At 37.4% G+C, this 20,113-nt stretch overlaps 1 protein-coding gene across 2 annotated transcripts in view; it reads left to right on the forward strand.

The window, feature by feature from the left end:
* Positions 1-20,113, forward strand: part of wdr4 (WD repeat domain 4) — a 35,682-nt gene that overhangs the window by 4,282 nt on the left and 11,287 nt on the right. The window contains exons 1-8 of one of the 2 annotated variants that reach the window (XM_044131189.1): positions 33-277; positions 6,273-6,341; positions 6,424-6,564; positions 10,783-10,939; positions 11,769-11,881; positions 15,902-15,962; positions 16,250-16,354; positions 19,973-20,037. In XM_044131189.1, coding sequence (XP_043987124.1) covers positions 195-277; positions 6,273-6,341; positions 6,424-6,564; positions 10,783-10,939; positions 11,769-11,881; positions 15,902-15,962; positions 16,250-16,354; positions 19,973-20,037 — 794 coding nt within the window. In that variant the 5' untranslated portion in view covers positions 33-194. Of the gene's footprint in view, positions 1-32; positions 278-6,272; positions 6,342-6,423; positions 6,565-10,782; positions 10,940-11,768; positions 11,882-15,901; positions 15,963-16,249; positions 16,355-19,972; positions 20,038-20,113 lie in introns of those variants that run through there. The other variant, XM_044131188.1, reaches the window with a different exon arrangement.

Genomic DNA, 20,113 nt, shown 5'->3' on the forward strand with positions numbered 1-20,113 from the left:
AAAAACTCTTCCCCTGGCCTCCGCAGCACAAGAGGGCGTTTTGTGTAGTGTGAAGAGGCGGGGGTTGTGTTTTTGACAAGCCCTAAGCGGACATGACATTGCAAATAACTGTGATGTACTTCCTGTGGAGGTCATCCCCACATTCTCCACATGTAAAACAAGAACCAAGAGCGTTCAGTTCGGTACCGTGAACGATGGCTTGTTTGGGTTTCTGTGGGGAATGGTTTCTGTCAACCCGCAGCAACAAACTCATAGCGATCCATACCAAAGAGCCCAGGTTGGAATTGATTTAATTTATTTTTCAACTTTTTGTTCTATTAGCTTTTTCTATCTCCCAGTTCTTTTTATTGGAAAGCCCAAGGAAAGGAGCTGGAATCATTATCAGTTTCCACAGCAAGCGGTCTAATTTATTCTTGACCAAATATAAAAATGTGCAGCGCTGGACTCCTTCATGCAATGTACCACAGGAAGGGTAAAGTAATCAATGTACATTACAAATATCTTCTTGGGCACGCAAACCTCAGACAATAGGCTGGATTTACGCACGCACCATTTAATTGACCATACATCGTGGGCAGGGCAGCCTCTTCTTATGTTATTGTTAACATCTGTTCAACAAATATGGCATTGATAACCGATGTAATCAAACCTTAAAAGGCTAGCACAGGCTGCTTCCAAACATTCGAAAAGCGGCAAAAAAGTAATCTAATAAGTAATCTAATAATCAAAAATAGGTAAATAAAAAAAAAGAAACGAAGGAACTTTTTATAAGCAGTTTTTTTAATGTTGAAGTCACATCAATAACCACATTCCTAATTGTTAGAGATTATCATGAGTTTTGTCTTGGTGAAATTTAGTATTCATATCAAATTCGTATCAACCCAGCTTTTAATTTTAATGAATTCTGAGTTATGTACAATATGTACAATTTCGGATCCAACACTGATCCTTGAGAAACACCACACACAATGACCAAACATTCAGACTGACATTCTCCCATCTTCACTAATTGTTTCCTGGTTTTTAAGTAACTTTTCACTCAATTTAGTGCAATCCATCTGATCCCAAACTGTTCCAATTTACTGATTAAAATCTCATGATTTATAGTACCAAATGCTTTTTTGAGATCTCTTTTCATTAATAAAGTTAATGACATCCTCAAATTCAGGTAGTGCAGGGGTGCCCAAAGTCTGTCCTTGAGGGGCGGTATCCTGCATGTTTTAGTTTTTTCCCTGTTGGTAGTAACAACCATTTCAGCAAGTCAGTGTTCTTCTTGGGCCTCTAATGATCCATCATTTGATCATTTTTAATTCACAATAAATAGAAAGGAGCTAAAACAGAAAGGAGAGGTTGCACATCCTTGTTACCCACTTTGAACACCCCTGAATTAGATTGACTATTCACAAGTAGTTTTTTTTTCAATAAAATTATCTAGTGCTGTTGAATAGCTATTCCAGGATTTTGAAAATTGTGGAATAAGATAAACAGAATGGTAATTTGCTAAGTGTTGTTTATCTCCAGATTTATACAGTGGAATAACTTTAGCAATTTTCATACTATTGGGAAACTGACCGGATAATTAAGATAAATTAATGGATAAATGCATCTATCTATTCTATGAGTTTTACATGTTTAAAGTTTCTCCCAAATATTAAGACTTATCTTTATTTATATGCACACCCAGATATTTGACGTTGAATTTTACAGGAATATTAGAAGTGGTAAATACAGGACAGTCTTTTAGAGGCAAAATTTCACATTTGTTGAAATTTAATTTAAGCTTTTGAAAATGTTTCAATTAATTAGAAAAGTTTTGGAATTTCATTCAGATTGTTTAGGAAGTTGGTTGTGTCATCAGCTGTCATGAGTTTAACAGCTGATGAAAACCCCTGACCTAGCACAGATAATTTACCAAACTGAGCATTTTTAATTCACAATAAATAGAAAGGAGCTAAAACAGAAAGGAGAGGTTGCACATCCTTGTTTTATACCTTAAATTTTTTTGTAAAATGTTGTAATTACATTAATAAATTTATTCCCAAGCTCAAATAAATCTAAAACTTTGAACATAAATGTATGTTCTATTATATCAAAAATAGTCTAAAAATATAAAACGTTTTTTTTTTTTTTTTTTTTTTTTTTTTTTTATAGTGTTATAGGTCTTAAATTATCATGAAGAGTTGTGATAATACCTTGTTTTATAGAGTGGGCATAATTTGTGTTAGACAGTCATTGCCAATATTTGTGTAAACATTCCAAACACAAGGGTATATAAATCCAAAAATGTTTATAAAAGTCACTAGTCAAGCCATCGCAGCCTGGTGCTTTGCCTTTGGATATAGCACCTAATGCTTTATCCAATTCTTCTGGTAATGTCTACCTCACATATCTGCTTTTAATTGTCATGTAGCAGTTTGCAGGCAAGGAAGAAATACCAGCATGAGCAGATAAAGGCGTTTTAATACGCCAAAACAGGTAGTAAGCAGCTGTGCATCGAAATGTGCTTGGCATCACCGAGGTTCACAAAGCACCAACAAATAATCAACCCCGATAAGGGCCACACAGATAACTTAAATACAGGCGGGAAATAATCGACAAACTGAAAACATCTGATGGTGATTAATGAAAATCACACAGAAACAAAGGGAAAAAACTAGCTGTCAAGGAGCAGATCACGACAATAATTGTCATCAATTTCAGGGATCAAATGTTGAATAGAATGTTGGTCCACCCTTTGCAGCTAGAATAGCTTTAGCTCTTCTAGGAAGGATGTCCACAAGGTTTAAGAGTGTGTTTATCGGGATTTTTGCCCATTCTTCCAGAAGCACGTTTGTGAGATCACATACTGGTATTGGACAAGAAGGTCTGGCTCTTAGTCTCTACTCTAATTCATCCCAAAGGTGTTCTGTTGGGTTGAGGTCAGGACACTGTGCCGGTCAGTCAAGTTCATCCACACCAGACTCTGCCATCCATGTGTTTATGAACCTTGTTTTGTTCATTGGTGCAAAGTCTTGTCAGAAGAGGAAGGGTCCAGCTCCAAAGAGTTCCCACAAAGTTGGGAGCATGGAATTGTCCAAAATGTCTTGGCATGCTGAAGCATTCAGTCCACCAAACTTTACATTTGGCACAAGTGTAAAGACAATACTTTACTAAATACTTGTAAAGACAAGTATTATTCTCCTGGCAACCACCAAACCCAGACTTGTGCTCTTAAACACATGTGCTGAACATGTGTTTAAGAGCACACATGAATATTTTTGTTCATATCAACTGACTAACAGGATGAATCTCAGCTGCTGAATCTCTGTTAAGAGACCAATTGGCAAGCCCAGGATTTTCATATTCTAGCAATGTTTATAGAGTCCTAGTTCTATCAATTTTAATAATCTCTGCATTTTCTTTGATGAGCGCAGAAACATCTTTTTCCAGGCCGGATAGTTTAGTTTCACAGTCTTTTATATCAGCTACATTCAATTTCCATTTCAAGAAATGTTGGACACCTTTATCATGTTGTCATGTAGCTGCACACTAAAGTCATCCATCTTGTTTGTCAGCTTGTTAATGGGTTCCACGGTTGAGTTTTTTCTTTCCTAATTGTGGAACACAATTACCTTGCTAGGTGGTTTCAGTGTTTTGATGGGCATTGGAGGAGATTTTTCGAAGTCTTTTGGCATATCCCATGACAATGAATCTCAACTGTTATATTTGTGTTGTTTGAAAATTAGAAAATAGAGTTAATATAAGGATTTCCGTTTTAATGATTTATAGGAAATATTAGTAATCTTTTTGGCGCTCAAAAATAAAGGTCTCAACTGTTATATCGGAATTAGTGCATAACTTCTTAAAGGAAGCCATCTGCCCAGAACTCTATCTTTACCAGACTCCTATTCACAAGTCAAGTCGGTGGAATATGATGAGGGGTGTGTGTGTGTGTGTGTGTGTTGTTTTAGTGCTTGTAGCAAGTTGCTTCAGACTTACTGATAGTAGAATACCTTGAAGAACTACAGTGATCTGTTCTCAGCTGCAAGACGACTATATTAAAAACCAAAATTTGATTTGATTTATTTATTTCAGGAAGGGTTTTAAAAACAAGAAAAGAAAAACAGTCAATAAGACAGAGTAAACATGTGCATACATAACCAAGAAAAAACTATTTTCTTTACCACTACTTTTTTGTTTGAAAAGGGGTAGGAATAAGTGAACATTTATTTATTTCAATTTAATGGAATATATTACTTACTGATTCAGTAATTACCAAAGCTTTTTAATTAAAACTATTTTATAATATTCATGTGCCTGTTGAATATACTGGGCTAAAGAGCCAACAAATAAATTATTTGACATAGACAAAGTGGTTGCAAACTAACTCATAACAAGATAATAATAGTACACCTATAAATTATTATTAATCTGTGTTACACAACAATAAGTGAAATGTAAAAAAAACAGGGAGAAAAAATAAATGAATGATAACAATAATAAGCTGCAAATAGTGGTATAGGTAACAGAAGAAACGAAGAAAAAAAATTCATATTTATGTTAATTCCCTTCTTGATTATGGATGGACATTGTTTTAGTTCCATTGTTTGACCCCAGTTACAATGATGCAAAATCTTTTCATAGTTGTTCAGATGCTACATATTTTTGAAATTCAGTGTTCCCCTTAAGTTGCACCCACATTTCTTTTCAAAAAACATTTCCTGAAGATGTTTTGGTAACAGATTGTTACAGATTTTATACATATAGTACAAAATCTGTATTATAGATAGTACTAATACCAATGTCCTGTACGGCAAGACATTGTTATTTCACAATTTCCTGCAATTTTTATAAAATAGACTTAACAAATAAAGGTTTTTGTGTGTGTAAGAAAACTAGCATTGTGTATTACTCTGACTGCTCTTTTTTGCAATACTGTTAGTAGTTGTAATGTTGATTTATATGTATTGCCCTAAACTTCTGCACAAAAATTTAGATATGACTGAATCATTGAACAATCTAAGATGCGTAGTGACTTACTATTCAGATAATATCTTGCTTTGACCATATTTGAAATACTTCTTGATATTTTATTACAGATGTATTTAATGTTAGCTCTCCAGTTAATTTGATCATCTATTATTTTTCCCTTGAAATTTTGTGTTATGCACTGTTTCTCTGTTAAATTATGAAAATAAATTCCTTAAATGTTGCAAGATTTTCTCACATAAGCCATCTGGCATATGGATAGCATCAGAATCAATGTGAATGACGAATACAAGTTTGAAATAGGTGATCTCAAATAAGCCAATTCTAACAATTCCCAGAGTTGTTGACTAGCTGGCTTTTGCCAAACTGTGGAGATACTGATCATGCTTTTTCCCCTATAAGCTTTATGTTTTGTTACAATCTCAAATTTAGACACAAACTGAGATCAGCATGAACTAAAAAATATTCTTCATAGAAAAAGTGGCAAGTGAAACAGTAACTTAAGGCACGTTGTGATTCTTGTCTTTCAGGATAAGTCAAAATTAAACTGTGTTCCGCTTTCTAAAGTACTGAAATATGAATCTACTAAGAAAACAGAAGTTTGGCAGGGATCTGGAGGACCTCGTCTTAAATTTCCTTAACAGGAGCATTAGATTATATGAACACCAAGTTGGTGGCATGCAGCTATGAATTTCTTGATCCAGATGTTTTGAAGCTTGTCTGGCCCTGGTGCTTTCCAGTTCTGGATGCCCTTGATGATAGCTCCAACTTCTTCTGCTGAAATATTAATCACTGTTTTATAGATTTGTTGCGATTGAGATGGTAGGAAACTTATTTTCTGGTAAGCGTACGTTACAGCAGCTCACAGTGTTCAATCTACAGTATATCATTCATGAGTCTCCACTCCACCACACAGTTTGTCACAGTTGTGATATACACAGATTATATCTTTGTACTCTTCCTTTGTCCAGTTATGTTTGGGAACTGCCAGGTGAGCAGGAAGGGTTTGACTGTTGTGCTTGTGTTGACCTTCACATCAAACCTCAGCAAGCACATAGTTATAGTGGTGAAAAATAGCTTCCTTTTAACAGGGAGGTTTGATTTAATTTATCACACCAACAATCTAAGGCTAAAATATTTATTTCTGCCTGAAGTTTTCCAATGTGGATAGAAGAAATCATGGAGCGGGTGCTAAACTGTACTGTTTTCTGTTGCCAATTCTTTTAAGTGATCATCATTTCAAGTGTCACTATCACAGCAATGATTCAAATGTAATACATTAACATTTCTGTGCCATTTTACAGAGAACCGTTTGTGTTTGACTGCAGCTGTGCTGAAAAGAGGATAAAAATAGCAAAGGATGTAAATAGCAGGTAAAGAGAGTGCATTGGATAACCTTTAGTACTAATATCAAAGGTGGTGCTAATTTTATAGCCTTGTCTTTTCTGTCTTTAGTGATGCATCAGAGGACACAGGAAGTGACACGGTCCTTGCTTTTGCAGTGTCTTCATCTGGCAAATTGATGGCGATAACTGATGACACCAAACGACTGATCCTGTTTCAGTGTGAGCCTTCATGGCACTGCATTAGCATCAGGTAAACATTATATGTTTCTGTGTTAGTTAGGTCTGTAGGCAGTCATGATCTACTCCTCTGTAAGCAGTATTCACTGCAGCTGCTTATTTGATTCTTCTGTCCAGCTTCCAGCCATTCACTACGCCAAGCTTTTTCCATCTTTGAGCATCAGAAGAGTGACTTCTGTAAAAAAGATTTCAAAATTTGCTCATTTAACTGCTACTCAACTTTGAATTTAATCATAGCCCTCCCTTCATGTTTCAGCTGTACAACACCAGCGAAACTGCTCAGTGAGAATAAGCATAAGTATTCAGTGAATGCACAAAGTATTCACAGCACTTCACTGTTTCCACATTTTGCTATATATAGCCCTGTTCCAAATTGTATTGAATTAATCTCTTTCCTCACAATTCTAAATACAAACACCTCAATTTGACAATGTGGAAATTTTTTTTATACTTTTGCAAATTTATAAAAAATAAAATAAAAAAAACCACTTTTACATACGTTTTCACAGCCTTTGCTTGATACTTTGTTGATTCATTTTTGGCAGCAATTGCAGCCTCAAGTGTTTTTGAATGTGATGCCACAAGCTTAGCATACCTGTCTTTGTTTGGCCCATTCTTCTTTGCTTTACTTCTCAAGCTCCATCAAGTAGAATGAGAGACATGTAAACGTCAAGTGAATTATTGATATTGACATGACATTGACAAGTCATGTCAATATCCTCAATATTTTGTCCTTAGCTAGGGTTAGGGTTACTTTGTAGAATTACTAATAACAATGACAAACTTTTTGTAAAAATAAATATATATTGCGTGGATCAATACCCTGTTCGATATGTAATGTGCTGCACTCAGTTCCAGTTGTTCATTTTCCTCAATACATTGTGTTATGTATTTGTTGTTGCTTAGCTGAGCCCCATCACTGAACATTATACTGCGATAGTACCTCTAACCAGTTCAAAGTCCGGTCCTGCCATGTCACTGTATGAGGATAGTCATTCCAACTTTTCCAATTTTATGATGCATTTCACCGTCAATACTTTGGCCTCTTCTGGTCATCCATTAAGCTTAATAAATATTCTACAGTTTCTAGTCTATGTGCTTTGGATTTTCTTCATTCTTCTCAGACAACGTGCTTTCTTTGCAATGTCGGCATTGGTCTTTGTCAGATGTTCATTCATATAAACATCTGTACTTTTGAGCGTCTCATCTTGTTTTAGGAGAGCAATCTTGTGTTGGTGAATGTCAATATGTTAACTGGCTTATCCTTTCTGTTACTTCTGGGTATCAGATGGCGTGCTTTCACATGATTATAATCCAGCTCAATGCCTTTTGTCTTAATAAATACTGCCACCTGTTGTTCCCCTTCATTTCATGCATTCAGTGCTTTTGCATACGACCGGGGATTAATGGAAAGTCCAGTGGTGACATTGGACAATGTCACCACATTGGACATGTACTGTCCAATGTGGTATATTTTATACTGTTCAAGGTCCACTACCGGACTTTCAAGGTAGCTAAACTGCTTTTCCTTCTCTGCTCTGCATTCTGCAAGCAAAGCATCTTCACCTCATCAATCAGTCCCTAGATATGTTTCTGCTGTACTTTCAGATCTGAGACTTCTTCCAATAGGAAGTCAAGGGACTTTTTTTATTTGATTGTCCAAAGTGAGTCTCAATTTTTATTTATTTTTTTTCCAAAAATCATCCTGGCGTTGTTATTCATTGCGTATTGACGAGGCTTATTCAGCAGGCTGTTGACCGAGAACATTTAAATTCCTACTCGGTGTTGTGGTGACCTCCTGGTTTGGCAAGTTGGCTGCTAGTGTTATGTTGTTGTTTCTTAAATAAACAACCAATGGTAGCAGTAAAGTGATACATTTCTCCGGGCTCAATCAAAGTCCCAATCAGAAAATATGCTCCAAAATTCTCCTCTTGAAACTGTGTTTTTTTGTGTGTGTTTCTGTCCAGCTCTGGCTTCACATTCACACTCAAGTCTAAAAACAAAACTAAGGTATTGCCTTGTAAAAGTTCAGAATAATCTAGAATTTCTAAAATTATCCCAAGATTATTAGAAATGTGACGGTTTTTCATGAAAGCAGATTGGTATTCATTAATGGTAGTGTAAAATTTTGCAATTGTTGTTTAAGAAAGAGATTGGATGAGAGACTTCTAGGAGGAGAGGAGAGGAGAAGGTATTTCTGTTATAAAGTAATTACCCTCTCATGTAAAACAGGAGGTAGGAGTCCTTTTACAGATGCCCTCAGTGAAAACATCAGGTTAGAATGGAGCTAAATTAACAAAGGATTTCCTGTAGAATTCTGATCCAAGCTCTTCTGAGTGATTATTTCCAAAAGATGGTCTTCAACCAAATCAGGAGATGCTACTGCTCCCTTTTCCTCAGCCTCCTCAGCTCCTTCTGCCTTTGTCTCAGAAGTCAGTTGAAGAGGCAGCTGGAGAGACTCACTTTGGACAATCAACTGGAACACGGCTGCAAGTCCAGATGGTGTCAGCCCCAGAGTCCTGAAGCCCTGTGGTTGCAGAGCAGCCCTGTTGGATTCTGCAATATTTCTTCAATCCCACTTCCGTTGTTGTGGAAGACATCTTTCCTGGTTCTGGTACCAAAGAACACTCTCCCTTTAGTCATTAATGACTATAAACCTGTTGGGACTGTTTTAATAAATTCACATTGACCCCTTAGCTCTCGCCCCCAAAATCTCTAAAAACAGCTGAAAAGGTAAATCCAAATTAAATCAGCAGCTGTTCTTGAACAATTTGGAGTACATGCAAAAGCTTGGTCTCTTTATGAAGATGACAAGATAAATTTTCTATTTAAGCAGTCAAAAATACTTTAAGTATTTGTAGCTATTATATGTGTAACAAAAACATTTTTTTAATTTTGCTTCACCTAGATTTTTTATTTTTATTTCTTGTAAATACACATTGAGTGTTGAATGTATGGAGTGGAAAATACAATAAATCTGTAGAATAAAGTATTGTGGTTGTGGATTTCAAGATTGATCAAAATAGCCGAAAAAAGAAATGTCATTTTGCACATGTTTATTTTTGAGGATGTACAGGTGTTGTCCAAGTGTTCCATTTGCAGTCTTCATCTCCAAATGGTGCAATTGGACAACACATGATGTTCAAATTTCAAATGACTGTAACTCCTCAGTGCTTCAACATACTGTCATCAATGAGGCTCTAATGAAAGGTAATGACCAGCGGAATCCTCTGATAGACACATTACTGATAGTGGAAATTATCCATCCATCTTTTCTGCTTATCCGGGGTCGGGTCGCGGGGGTAGCAGCTTCAGAAGGGAGGTCCAGACTTCCCTCTCCCCAGCCACTTCCACCAGCTCCTCCGGAGGAATCCCAAGGTGTTCCTAGGCCAGCTGAGAGACATAGTCCCTCCAGCGTGTCCTGGGTCTTCCCCAGGGCCTCCTCCCAGTGGGACGTGCCCGGAACACCTCACCAGGGAGGCGTTCAGGAGGCATCCTGACCAGATGCCCAAGCCACCTCAACTGGCTCCTCTCGACGTGAAGGAGCAGCGGCTCTACTCTGAGTCCCTCCCGGATGACTGAGCTTCTCACCCTAACCCTAACCCAGACACCCTACAGAGAAAAACCATTTCGGCTGCTTGTATCCGCGATCTCATTCTTTCGGTCATGACCCAAAGCTCATGACCATAGATGAGAGTGGGAATGTAGATCAACTGGTAAATCGAGAGCTTTGATTTTTGGCTCAGCTCTCTCTTCACCACGTCGGACCCGTACAGCGCCCGCTTGACGGCAGACGCTGCACCAATCCGCCTGTTGATCTCCCGCTCCCTTCTTCCCTCATTCGTGAACAAGATCCCGAGATACTTGGTCTCCTCCGCTTGGGGCAGGACACCCCCCCTGACCCGGAGAAGGCACTCTACACCTTTCCGGCTCAAAACCATGGCCTTGGATTTGGAGGCACTGATCACCATCTAAGCCGATGGATCACGACCTGATGAAGCCAAAAGGACCACATTATCCACAAAAAGCAGAGATGCAATCCTAAGGCCACCAAAACGGATCCCCTCAACAAATTACGTATAATTCTATAAATAAAATGGCATATCTGGGGGGGTGTGGGGGCTAGCTTACAGTCAGACCTCCTCCCCCTTCTTGCAATGCACTGTCTGTCCCCAGCCCTTTGGGATCATTAAAGTATTTTTAAATTTGAATGTGTTTGAATCACCCACAGGTGGGTGATTAGGAGGTGCACGTCACTAGCGTTTAGCCAGGCTGAAGATGAACTGCTGGTGGCTGACAAGTCTGGAGATGTTTACTCCTTTTCTGTGGTTGAACCAGAGAAGGACGGTGAGCTGAAGATGGGTCACCTTTCCATGTTGCTTGCTGTGGTAAGGAGTATGGATGATGAGGGATTAAGATAAGTGCTTAACTTTCAACCATTCTCTAAATATGTCCACCTATCTCCCATCTTGCATGAATAGTTGTGTTTAATTAATTGTTTTTTGGTGGTGACAAAACAATTAGGTAGCTTATCATGAAAAATTTTAATGCTGACTTATTTCTACGTCTACAATAATTGTACAATATGGGATTGTTATTTATTTGTTTTTGTACCATAGCTACTGATTTTCATATCTTTAAAAGAAACTGTATAAATTAGTATGGAACCATACTACCGTAATTTAGTATGTATTACAGATTGATAGAGCAGTATATTTTATATGTTTTGTTTTATTAATTTTTTTTAACAAAACAGACTATTTTTGATTTACTTTGAGCTAAGTATTACAGAACCAATATTGTGAAACAAAGTAACAAAACTTGGTTCTCTCTTTACTATTTGTATGAATGTTATAACTACATCAGAATGAAAGTGAATTAAATTATGTACATTTTGAGTGGAGTTTCATAAACATTACCATTAAATAGAATTATTATTATTATTTTTTTTGGGTTTCCAAAGTTTAACTTGCATCTGGTCCTCCCCAGAAACATTAAGCCTTTAAAAATGTCAGCCTCAAGCAAATTGGTATGCTAAATAAAAACAGAATTAAATTTGATGATAACTTTCTTTTGGGTTGCTATCAAGGTTGAAACTTGCCTCGGCCAGTTGATTTTTATCTGCTCTTGTCAGTTTTACCTTTAGTGTTGGTGGTTAAGTTTGAATGGGTTAAACATAGGGGGTTGTGACTAACTGCTCTATTCCCTGTCTTTTAGACCATATCTGCAGATGACAAATACATCATTACAGCTGACCGTGATGAGAAGATCAGAGTGAGCCATCGCAGGTCCCCTTATAATATCCAGTCTTACTGCTTAGGGCATCACCAGTGAGTATACATACATAAAAAAAAAATATAACTAGCTGTACTCACTATGATAACTAACAAAACTATTTGACTTTGTAATTTCATATAAGATTCACAGTTGTGTAGGTGGATTTCTTTTTAATTTAGAAAGACAGATTTTCATCACATTCATTAATTACAGCTTTACTCATTTAAGGTCGTACATGAGGATTAGGCCTGTCACGATAGCAAATTTTGTGAGCGATTAATTGTCTCAAAAAACTATTGCAATAGACAATAATATTGTTTGAAGACATTTTTACACTGATTTAATGGAAATAACTTAATACTGCATGTAATTTCGTGCCAAAGATAGATACACTTTATTTTCAAAAGAACATTTAACACTGGAACTGATAAACAAAACAACCAAAAGCAAAAATAAAATGGATCCTCAGTCTCTATTAACAAAAACGTACTTGTATAAAATCACCAAAGTGTAAATAAATACTGGATTCAACCAAAAGAGTTCAGATTATGAAGACTGTAAACCATATTGTCCTTCAGTAATTATTAGATTTAAATAGAGAAGATGGAACATCGACTACCTGATGCAATAGTTCACACTACATGTTAGTTCACTCCTACATTTTCCCCTTAAGACAATCTTAGAACTTTGATCGTTCTAAGATTGTCGCTTGTGATTTCTTAACCGATCATCCTGTAGTGTGTGGTTTGTTACGGTAGATTGTTGTGGCGCTCCGATCTAAATCAGGGGTTTTCCCTGACTGGGAGCGTTAATGCAGCCTGTTGAATGTGACAGGTAGCCAATCAGAAATCATTGTAACCCCTTTCATATCTGACCTCTGCCTGATCAGTTGACCCATGGGCTCAATAAACAAGGCAAAGAGGAGTGGTGACAACACCCCTGTCTTGTTCCTCTTTCCAAAGTGAATGAATCGGTCAAATCTCAATTAATTTTAATTCTGGTCATTGGCTTAGTATATAGCGATTTAAATGTGTCAATTATAGTTGTATGAAATCCAAATTTTGAAAGCACTTTATATAAAGAAGACCACCCTACCGAATCAAATGCTGTCTCTGCATCTAAACTTAATATCAGTGCCTCTAGTTGTAATTGTAAATTAAACTATATTGACTTATGTTACATGCGAATATACATCCGTTATAGTAGAAATAATAAAGCGATAGAAAACCTAATGGAGTTTCTTCCTCAGTGAGATTCTGACACTGGGAGGAGGTTACTGGTTTCTCAGTCACAAACTGGTTGCAAAGTCAGTTATGGTAGATCTGAACTTTGGTTTGATGACCTCAATATGAGAAGCTACAGACTGTTGAGAGGAACCAAAGAGCTCTATAAAGGTAAAGGCAAATCTTCTGAAGTTGGGATTTCACATAATTATCGCAGTAGAAGCCATTTGTTTGTTAAAATGTTATGAAATATATTTGTTCTATTTGACGTTTGTTTTGAATGACGTAAACTCACAAATGAACGAGGTAATTAGTCCAACGTTTAGAAACTACAGCGGCTGTAATGAACCACAGCGAAGGAAAACAAAGGTAAAATAACAAGCAACAGGTGATCAACTCAAAACCACTCCGACCTTTTTACTCTCTCTCTTTCTTTGTAGTTTAAGCACGCCTGTTTCTGTGGCAACCGCCTGCACCTCGCAAGACGAGCAAAGATTACATTAAAAACATAACATTCAGTCCGTTACCATATCAAGTTTCCAGGCTTGATATGTATTTCTCGATTATTAATAAGCGCTTCCCTGAACACAGCGATGGTTGATTGACTAGCTGAGCAGGAGTTTAGATTAGCTCGTCGGTCTTTGAGTAGCCTTTTTTTTGTTAATGGAACTGAAACGCACTGAATTGCGCAACACCTTGTTGAAACAATAATTACTGAGAATATTATTTTGAACACATTTTGTTGACTTTTTAAAAAAAATTACCATTCCTTAATGAAGCTACAAACGTTTAGGATCTTAGTGAATATTTTTGATAAGCGCCTCAGAAGAGGAAGTTCTGGCGGCGTTCAGTTTGTCACCTACTGCCGACATCGACTCAAAACCTTCCCGAGATTGACCGGTCGATCGTGATAGACGTATTGAGCACCCTTGCTCCAGATGCTTGCGGTGCATGAACCTACTATTCGGCCACCCCTAACCAGTCCTCACAAGCAGAAACAGTCTCAGTGGACCAAGTCACTGACCAAGTCGCCTTCAGAGTCCATGAAGGTGTGAAAATGACCTCAGCAAAGTTTATGGACTTTTCTTTTTTTGATCACTTTCTTTCATGGTTCAAAAAGAAGAGCCATACCTTCAGTAGAAAAATCATCTTCATGCGTGACAATGCACCATGTATGCTACAAGGAATACAACTGTGTCATTGGCTGCTTTGGGCATAAAGGGGAGAAACTCATGGTGTGGTCACCATCCTCGTCTGACCTCTGACCTCAACCCTACTGAGAACCTTTGGAGTTTCCTCAAGCAGAAGATGTGAGGGTGGAATGCAGTTCATATCAAAACAGCTCTGGGAAGGTTTTCTGACATCCTGCAGAGAAATTCAAGCAGAAACTTTCCACAAACTCACAAGTTCAATGGATGCAATAATTTTGCTGTGATATCAAAGAAGGGGTTGTATGTTAACATGTAAGTTGGTCTGTTAAGATGTTTTTGATTGAAATAGATTTTGATTTTAATACATGTGACCACTTAATGCATACATAGAATCACCATTTGCAGCTCTTTATAATCCATAAAATGTTTAGAAAATCTGCTGTGCTTAATAATTTGGAACACTGCATTTTGAGTTTTTTATTTTTGAAAAACATACTGCTCTAATGGGGAGCTTTGTTCAGTAAAATTTGATTTATACTGTAATAGTTCATGACTAAATTTATACTGACCATCATTTGCATTGACCAATTAAGAAAATCTGAGAAAATATCACTTGCATAATAATTTGGGACATGATGGAGCATGGTGGCACGTCAGCTGGCAGCTGCGGCCCCACTGACCAATGAGCTCTTTCAATTTGGAGTTCAGGGGTGTCCCCATTTAACTCAAGACCTCGATGGAATAAGGTTTCAACAAATGAGATCATTGTCGATTCCTTCTCGGATCCCTCTGTACCTCATACATCCTTATGTTCTCACATCTGGATTGACTCTCAAGATCCAACAATTTGTCCTCCAGCTTAGCGTGTAGCTTTAGCATAGCTGTGATGACCTCCTCCGGGTTTAGGATCCTTTCTGCTGCCTTCTCAATACGTCCCTCCATCTCCTCCATCCTGGTGTTCACCTTCGCAAGTTCAACGAGTCAGGCAATTCTGCTGGCTGGTGTCACAAGCAAATAACTTAGCGCCACAATAGCTGTTATTTGTAACACTGGTTAAAATTAGCGTATGTATATTTGGCACTGTATTACAAGTTTATAGTAGTGTAAGATGATTTATTTTTCCTTTTCAATTGGTATACTATGGTAACACAGATTTACCTCATATCATAGTGTTACAGTAGTTTAATACAAAAATCATCGTTAGCTCACCTGAACTGTCTGAGCCACCTGCTTTCCTCCCGCTGCAAGGCAGAGTCAGCTGTACACCTCGACACAATCGCAGCTTTCCTCCCACTGCGTATTTTCTTGAAAATCCCAATCAGGCTGGAAAAAATAGGTCAGCTTTCTCTTCTTCTTTTGTATCAGAAAAACAACTAGCTTTAGGTCGCATAGTAACAAAGCACAGAACAGGGTGTCTGGAGGCAGGACGCTACACTCCCTGCTTGAACTTCATTGTTTTAATTGTGTTGTTAGCATCTATTTTATAAAAGCCCACAATAATTGCTACTTTGCATCAGATTTACAACAACTTTTGAACTGTAAATAATTCAATGAATGTTATGTTGTTTGAGCTTGGACATGAATGGAAGCAAAGCAAAACTTAACTCTGTAAATCTGATTAAATTTGACATGTTTGCTCTTTGGTGGTGAGAGGAGGTGCTGTGTTAATCAAATAAAGTTGTACCGTTCTTTCTGTCAGGTTTGTCAGCACGCTAGAGATCCCAAAAGGACATCCACACTGGCTGCTGTCCGGATCAGGGGTATGCATGTGTGTGCGTTTCCCTTTGTTAGGCTATGCACTTAGGTAATCTCTTATTTGCAACACTGATACTAAATTTGGTTTTATAGACACGCACTTTCAAATGAGAGTTGTAGGAGTTATAAAAATTTAGGGTGTAAAATGCATTCCTCACTTGTTTTGGATTCTTTCAATTGTGTTTTTTTTTTTTTTTTTTAAACCTATAAAAATCTGAGACTATGGATTTAATGCTGATTTTTTCCCATACAGAGCTGTAATAATGAGTCTGTCAAATCATATATTTGTCAGGATGGAACAGTGAAGCTGTGGGAGTTTGAGTCTGGTCGCAAACTGCAAAGCTGGAACCTTGGACAGCTTGAAGACAAGCTATGCTCTGATACTACCAAAGGAAATGTAAGATGATCAAATATTGTCTCAAAAAAAAACAAAAAACTTTTGCTTGTTAAATATTTTAAATCAAATACAATAGATTATAATTTATTAATATTTTTTAAGATACAAAGAATAGGTACATTTTTATTTGCTAAATAATAGTTAAATAATCGTCTAATATTTTAAATCTCTGCATTCTGTCTTTTAGTTTATTTTTAAATTTTTTTTGAATCATTTATAATTTTCTTTCTGCTTCACAATTGTGTACCACTTTTTGTTGGTCTTTCACATTAAATTCCGCTACTTTTATCTAGGGCTGGGCGATATGAGGAAAATCTAACATCCTGATATATTTTTGCTATATCATGATACATGATATGTTTCATGATATGCAGCAGGATCCCATCCAATTTCCCTGCTAGACTTAAATGTAAGCTCTGTATATGAAAGAAAAAGGGATGCGGTACTTGAATTGTCTACACTATGACTAGATAACAAAGTCAGAAAAAAGTTTTAATTAAGAAAAAAAAAGATTGATAGGGAGGCTTGCTTGGCTTTGACAAACTTGCAATATAGTTGTGCTGTGGAATAAGGTGTGTTTTTGGTTCAGCTTAAAAATAAAAAATGCAACCTACAGACAAACTGACAGATCATCTCAGTAAAGCAGGTGTTTAAATTAGCTGATCAACTACCGCTGTATTAGCTGGGCTAATAATACCAGAGGTAGCTAGACTACCACAGATACCATTTATTAATAATCGCAAAATACATATCAAGCCTAAAAACATAAAACTGTAATGAACTGAATGTTCTGTTCTACGTTCTGTTCTAGCCTGATACTTAAAGTGGGGTTGTTGTCAATTGCTAGGGCAACGAGTCTGTGTGCAACATAAAGCCGACAGAGCGAGAAAAAAGAATGAGCAGTTTTGAGTTATTTTTCTAGTTGCCAAGGGAGGAAATCCCATTTCACTTTTGGGGACCAACAGGAAAAATTGTAAAACCTGAATCCAACAGGAAAAATTTTAAAGAGCAATGTTGGGTGGGGCGGTGTCAATAAAGTTACAGTGGAATGTAACATAAAATGAGGTTTAAAAAGTGTTTAATGTGTTCAAGCTGCAAGACCAAAAACGACTAGTAGACATTAAACGTGTGGTTTTTCTCAGTAAACAAACTATTGAGACCCATAGAAGTCAAACTAAAATTTAAATGTTTAGATATGAGTTTGGCTCAGTGTCACTGATCTAATATCTGCTACACCTTTACAAAAACTTAAAGGCTCTATGTTTGAGATGGTAAGAAATAAAGGTATAATTTTCTGTCTTTCTATCTGCTCTGTCTCTCTGCTCTCAGCTCCCACACTCTGAGCTCTTGGCTGGTTGTAGCAATCAGCCCTTCCTGTTTCAAACTCTTCTCATTAACATAAGAGTTAGAGAGCTAAATATGACTGAAATATTTGCTCCATTTGAGAAAAACAAAGCTGTCTATCAAAGAAATGATACCCCCTACCGCCAGCAGGTGTCAGCCTGCTGCAGATCTAGCCGGGTCAGTGGAAATTTGTTCACTCTGAAGTAGAGTGGAGTGAGGCCGGCCAGAGTAGAGCGGGACTACCGAAGTAGAACCAGTGGAAAAAGGGCATATGATTGATCCTAATCCACACCCCAACAAGAATCCAATCCAATATTTGGTGGGCATGGCCCAATTTATCCATAGCGGCCCCCTAAAACTCTTTTTTTTTTTTTTTAAAAAAACAACAAAAACAAACAAAAAAAAAACCCAGGCCCAGGCCATTCTTTGACCAACAATCATAAAATTCAGTACACATGTATCTTGACAGGACCTAAAAAAAGTCTCTTGGAGTCATGGCCCAAACCCAACAGGAAGTCGGCCATTTTTTGTCAAAACAGTTATTCTGTATTTTTTGTATGTTGTATCTGAGCAAACTCCTCCTACAAATTATAAGATGTAGATTTCAGAATCACTCAGCACAGTCTTGAGGCATTCAAGGTCAATAGTTATCAAAATCTTTTTTGTATATATTCTTCTATCACCTGAAGAACATTTCCAGGATTAAAGGACTAATGTCTCAGCCAGATCTAGAGAAACTCATCCATGCAATTATCTTCAGTCGTATTGATTATTGTAACGGCGTCTTCACAGGTCTGTCCAACAAATCAATCAAACAGCTGCAGCTGATCCAGAATGCTGCTGCTGGAGTTCTGACTAAAACCAGGAAGATAGAGCACATAACACCAGTTTTAAAGTCCCTCCTCTGGCTCCCTGTAGCTCAAAGAACAGACTTTAAAATACTGTTGTTAGTTTATAAATCACTGAATGGTTTAGCACCACAATACATTAAAGATCTGCTGTTGTATCAACCTTCCAGAACTCTCAGGTTCTGGTTCTGGTTCTGCTCTGCATTCCCAGAACCAGAACCAAACAAGGAGAAGCAGCATTTAGCATCTATGCACCACAAATCTGGAACAAACTTCCAGAAAACTGTAAAACAGCTGAAACACTGACTTCCTTTAAATCTCAACTAAAAACCCACTTGTTTAGAGTTTTATTTGAAACATAATCAATTGCAAATTTATTGACAGAATCTGACTTGATGTTGTGTTTTGATTGTTGACTCTATTTTGCATTGTGTTTTTGTATTTGATTTGATGTAAAGCACTTTGAAATGCCTTGCTGCTGAAATGTGCTATACAAATAAAGTTTGATTGATTGATTGATTGATATGAAAGCATATGGGCGTGGCCAAGTCTCAAAATCTGCCAATTCACCATGTAAATGCCAATAACTTCCACACACAAGGTCACAGTTTTATCACACCTTTTATCTCATTACTGAGATAAAAGTAATGGTCTCATTACTTTTATCTCAGTAACGGGATAAAACCCATTACTGAGAGTCATCCACTGATGACTTTCAGATGGTTACTTGTTGGCATCACGTTGGCCTTGCCTCTTTTGAACAGGAAGTCACCTGTTTTCTTGCCAGTTCTCTTCCTTTTACTCTATGATTCGTAAAGATTTGGACATGTATTTAATGACAGAACAACGTAGAACTAAATCCTTCCTCAACACTGGCTGGAGGCTAAACCATATGGGTGTGGCTGAATGGCGAATTCCAATCCCTTGCCATTTGTATAACGCTGATTTTAAATCACACATGCATCATCCAATTTGTACCAAACTGGATATAAGTCATTTTTGTTAACCTCTAAAGATGCCAATAGGATTATTTTGGAATTTTGAGATCAGTGCACCCCCTAAGTTATTGGAATAGTATATCTCCATGATACATCAATCAAGCTGCACCAGATTTTTTGGGCATCATCAGGGAGCACATTAATGACATCACTAAGCAATCCCCACTCAGAGAAAATACTGAAGATTGTTGGGTTACTCATCCTGCTTCTCCCTCTATGTGATGCAATATTAAAACCATATCCACTAAGCATATATAATCGCCTGCGACAGACTGCCGACCTGTCCAGGGTGACCCCGCCTCTCGCCCGGGATGCAGCTGGAGATAGGCACCAGCAACCCTCCCGACCCCATTAGGGACGAAGGGTGTTCAGAAAATGGATGGATGGATGGATGGATATATAATATTAAATCTGTCTTTATTTTCCAGAACACAGCTGTGTTTCGTATCTGCAGTTCCCCAGGTGGCCGTGATGTAGCTGTGTTGTGTGACGGGTGAGTGCAAAGTCCCTGGAAATCTGTTTTCTCCTCACACATGCACACACAAGTGAGTCTTTCCATCTTCATAGGG

This window comes from Gambusia affinis, linkage group LG11 (assembly GCF_019740435.1).
Source record: "Gambusia affinis linkage group LG11, SWU_Gaff_1.0, whole genome shotgun sequence".
Classification (NCBI taxonomy): domain Eukaryota; kingdom Metazoa; phylum Chordata; class Actinopteri; order Cyprinodontiformes; family Poeciliidae; genus Gambusia; species Gambusia affinis.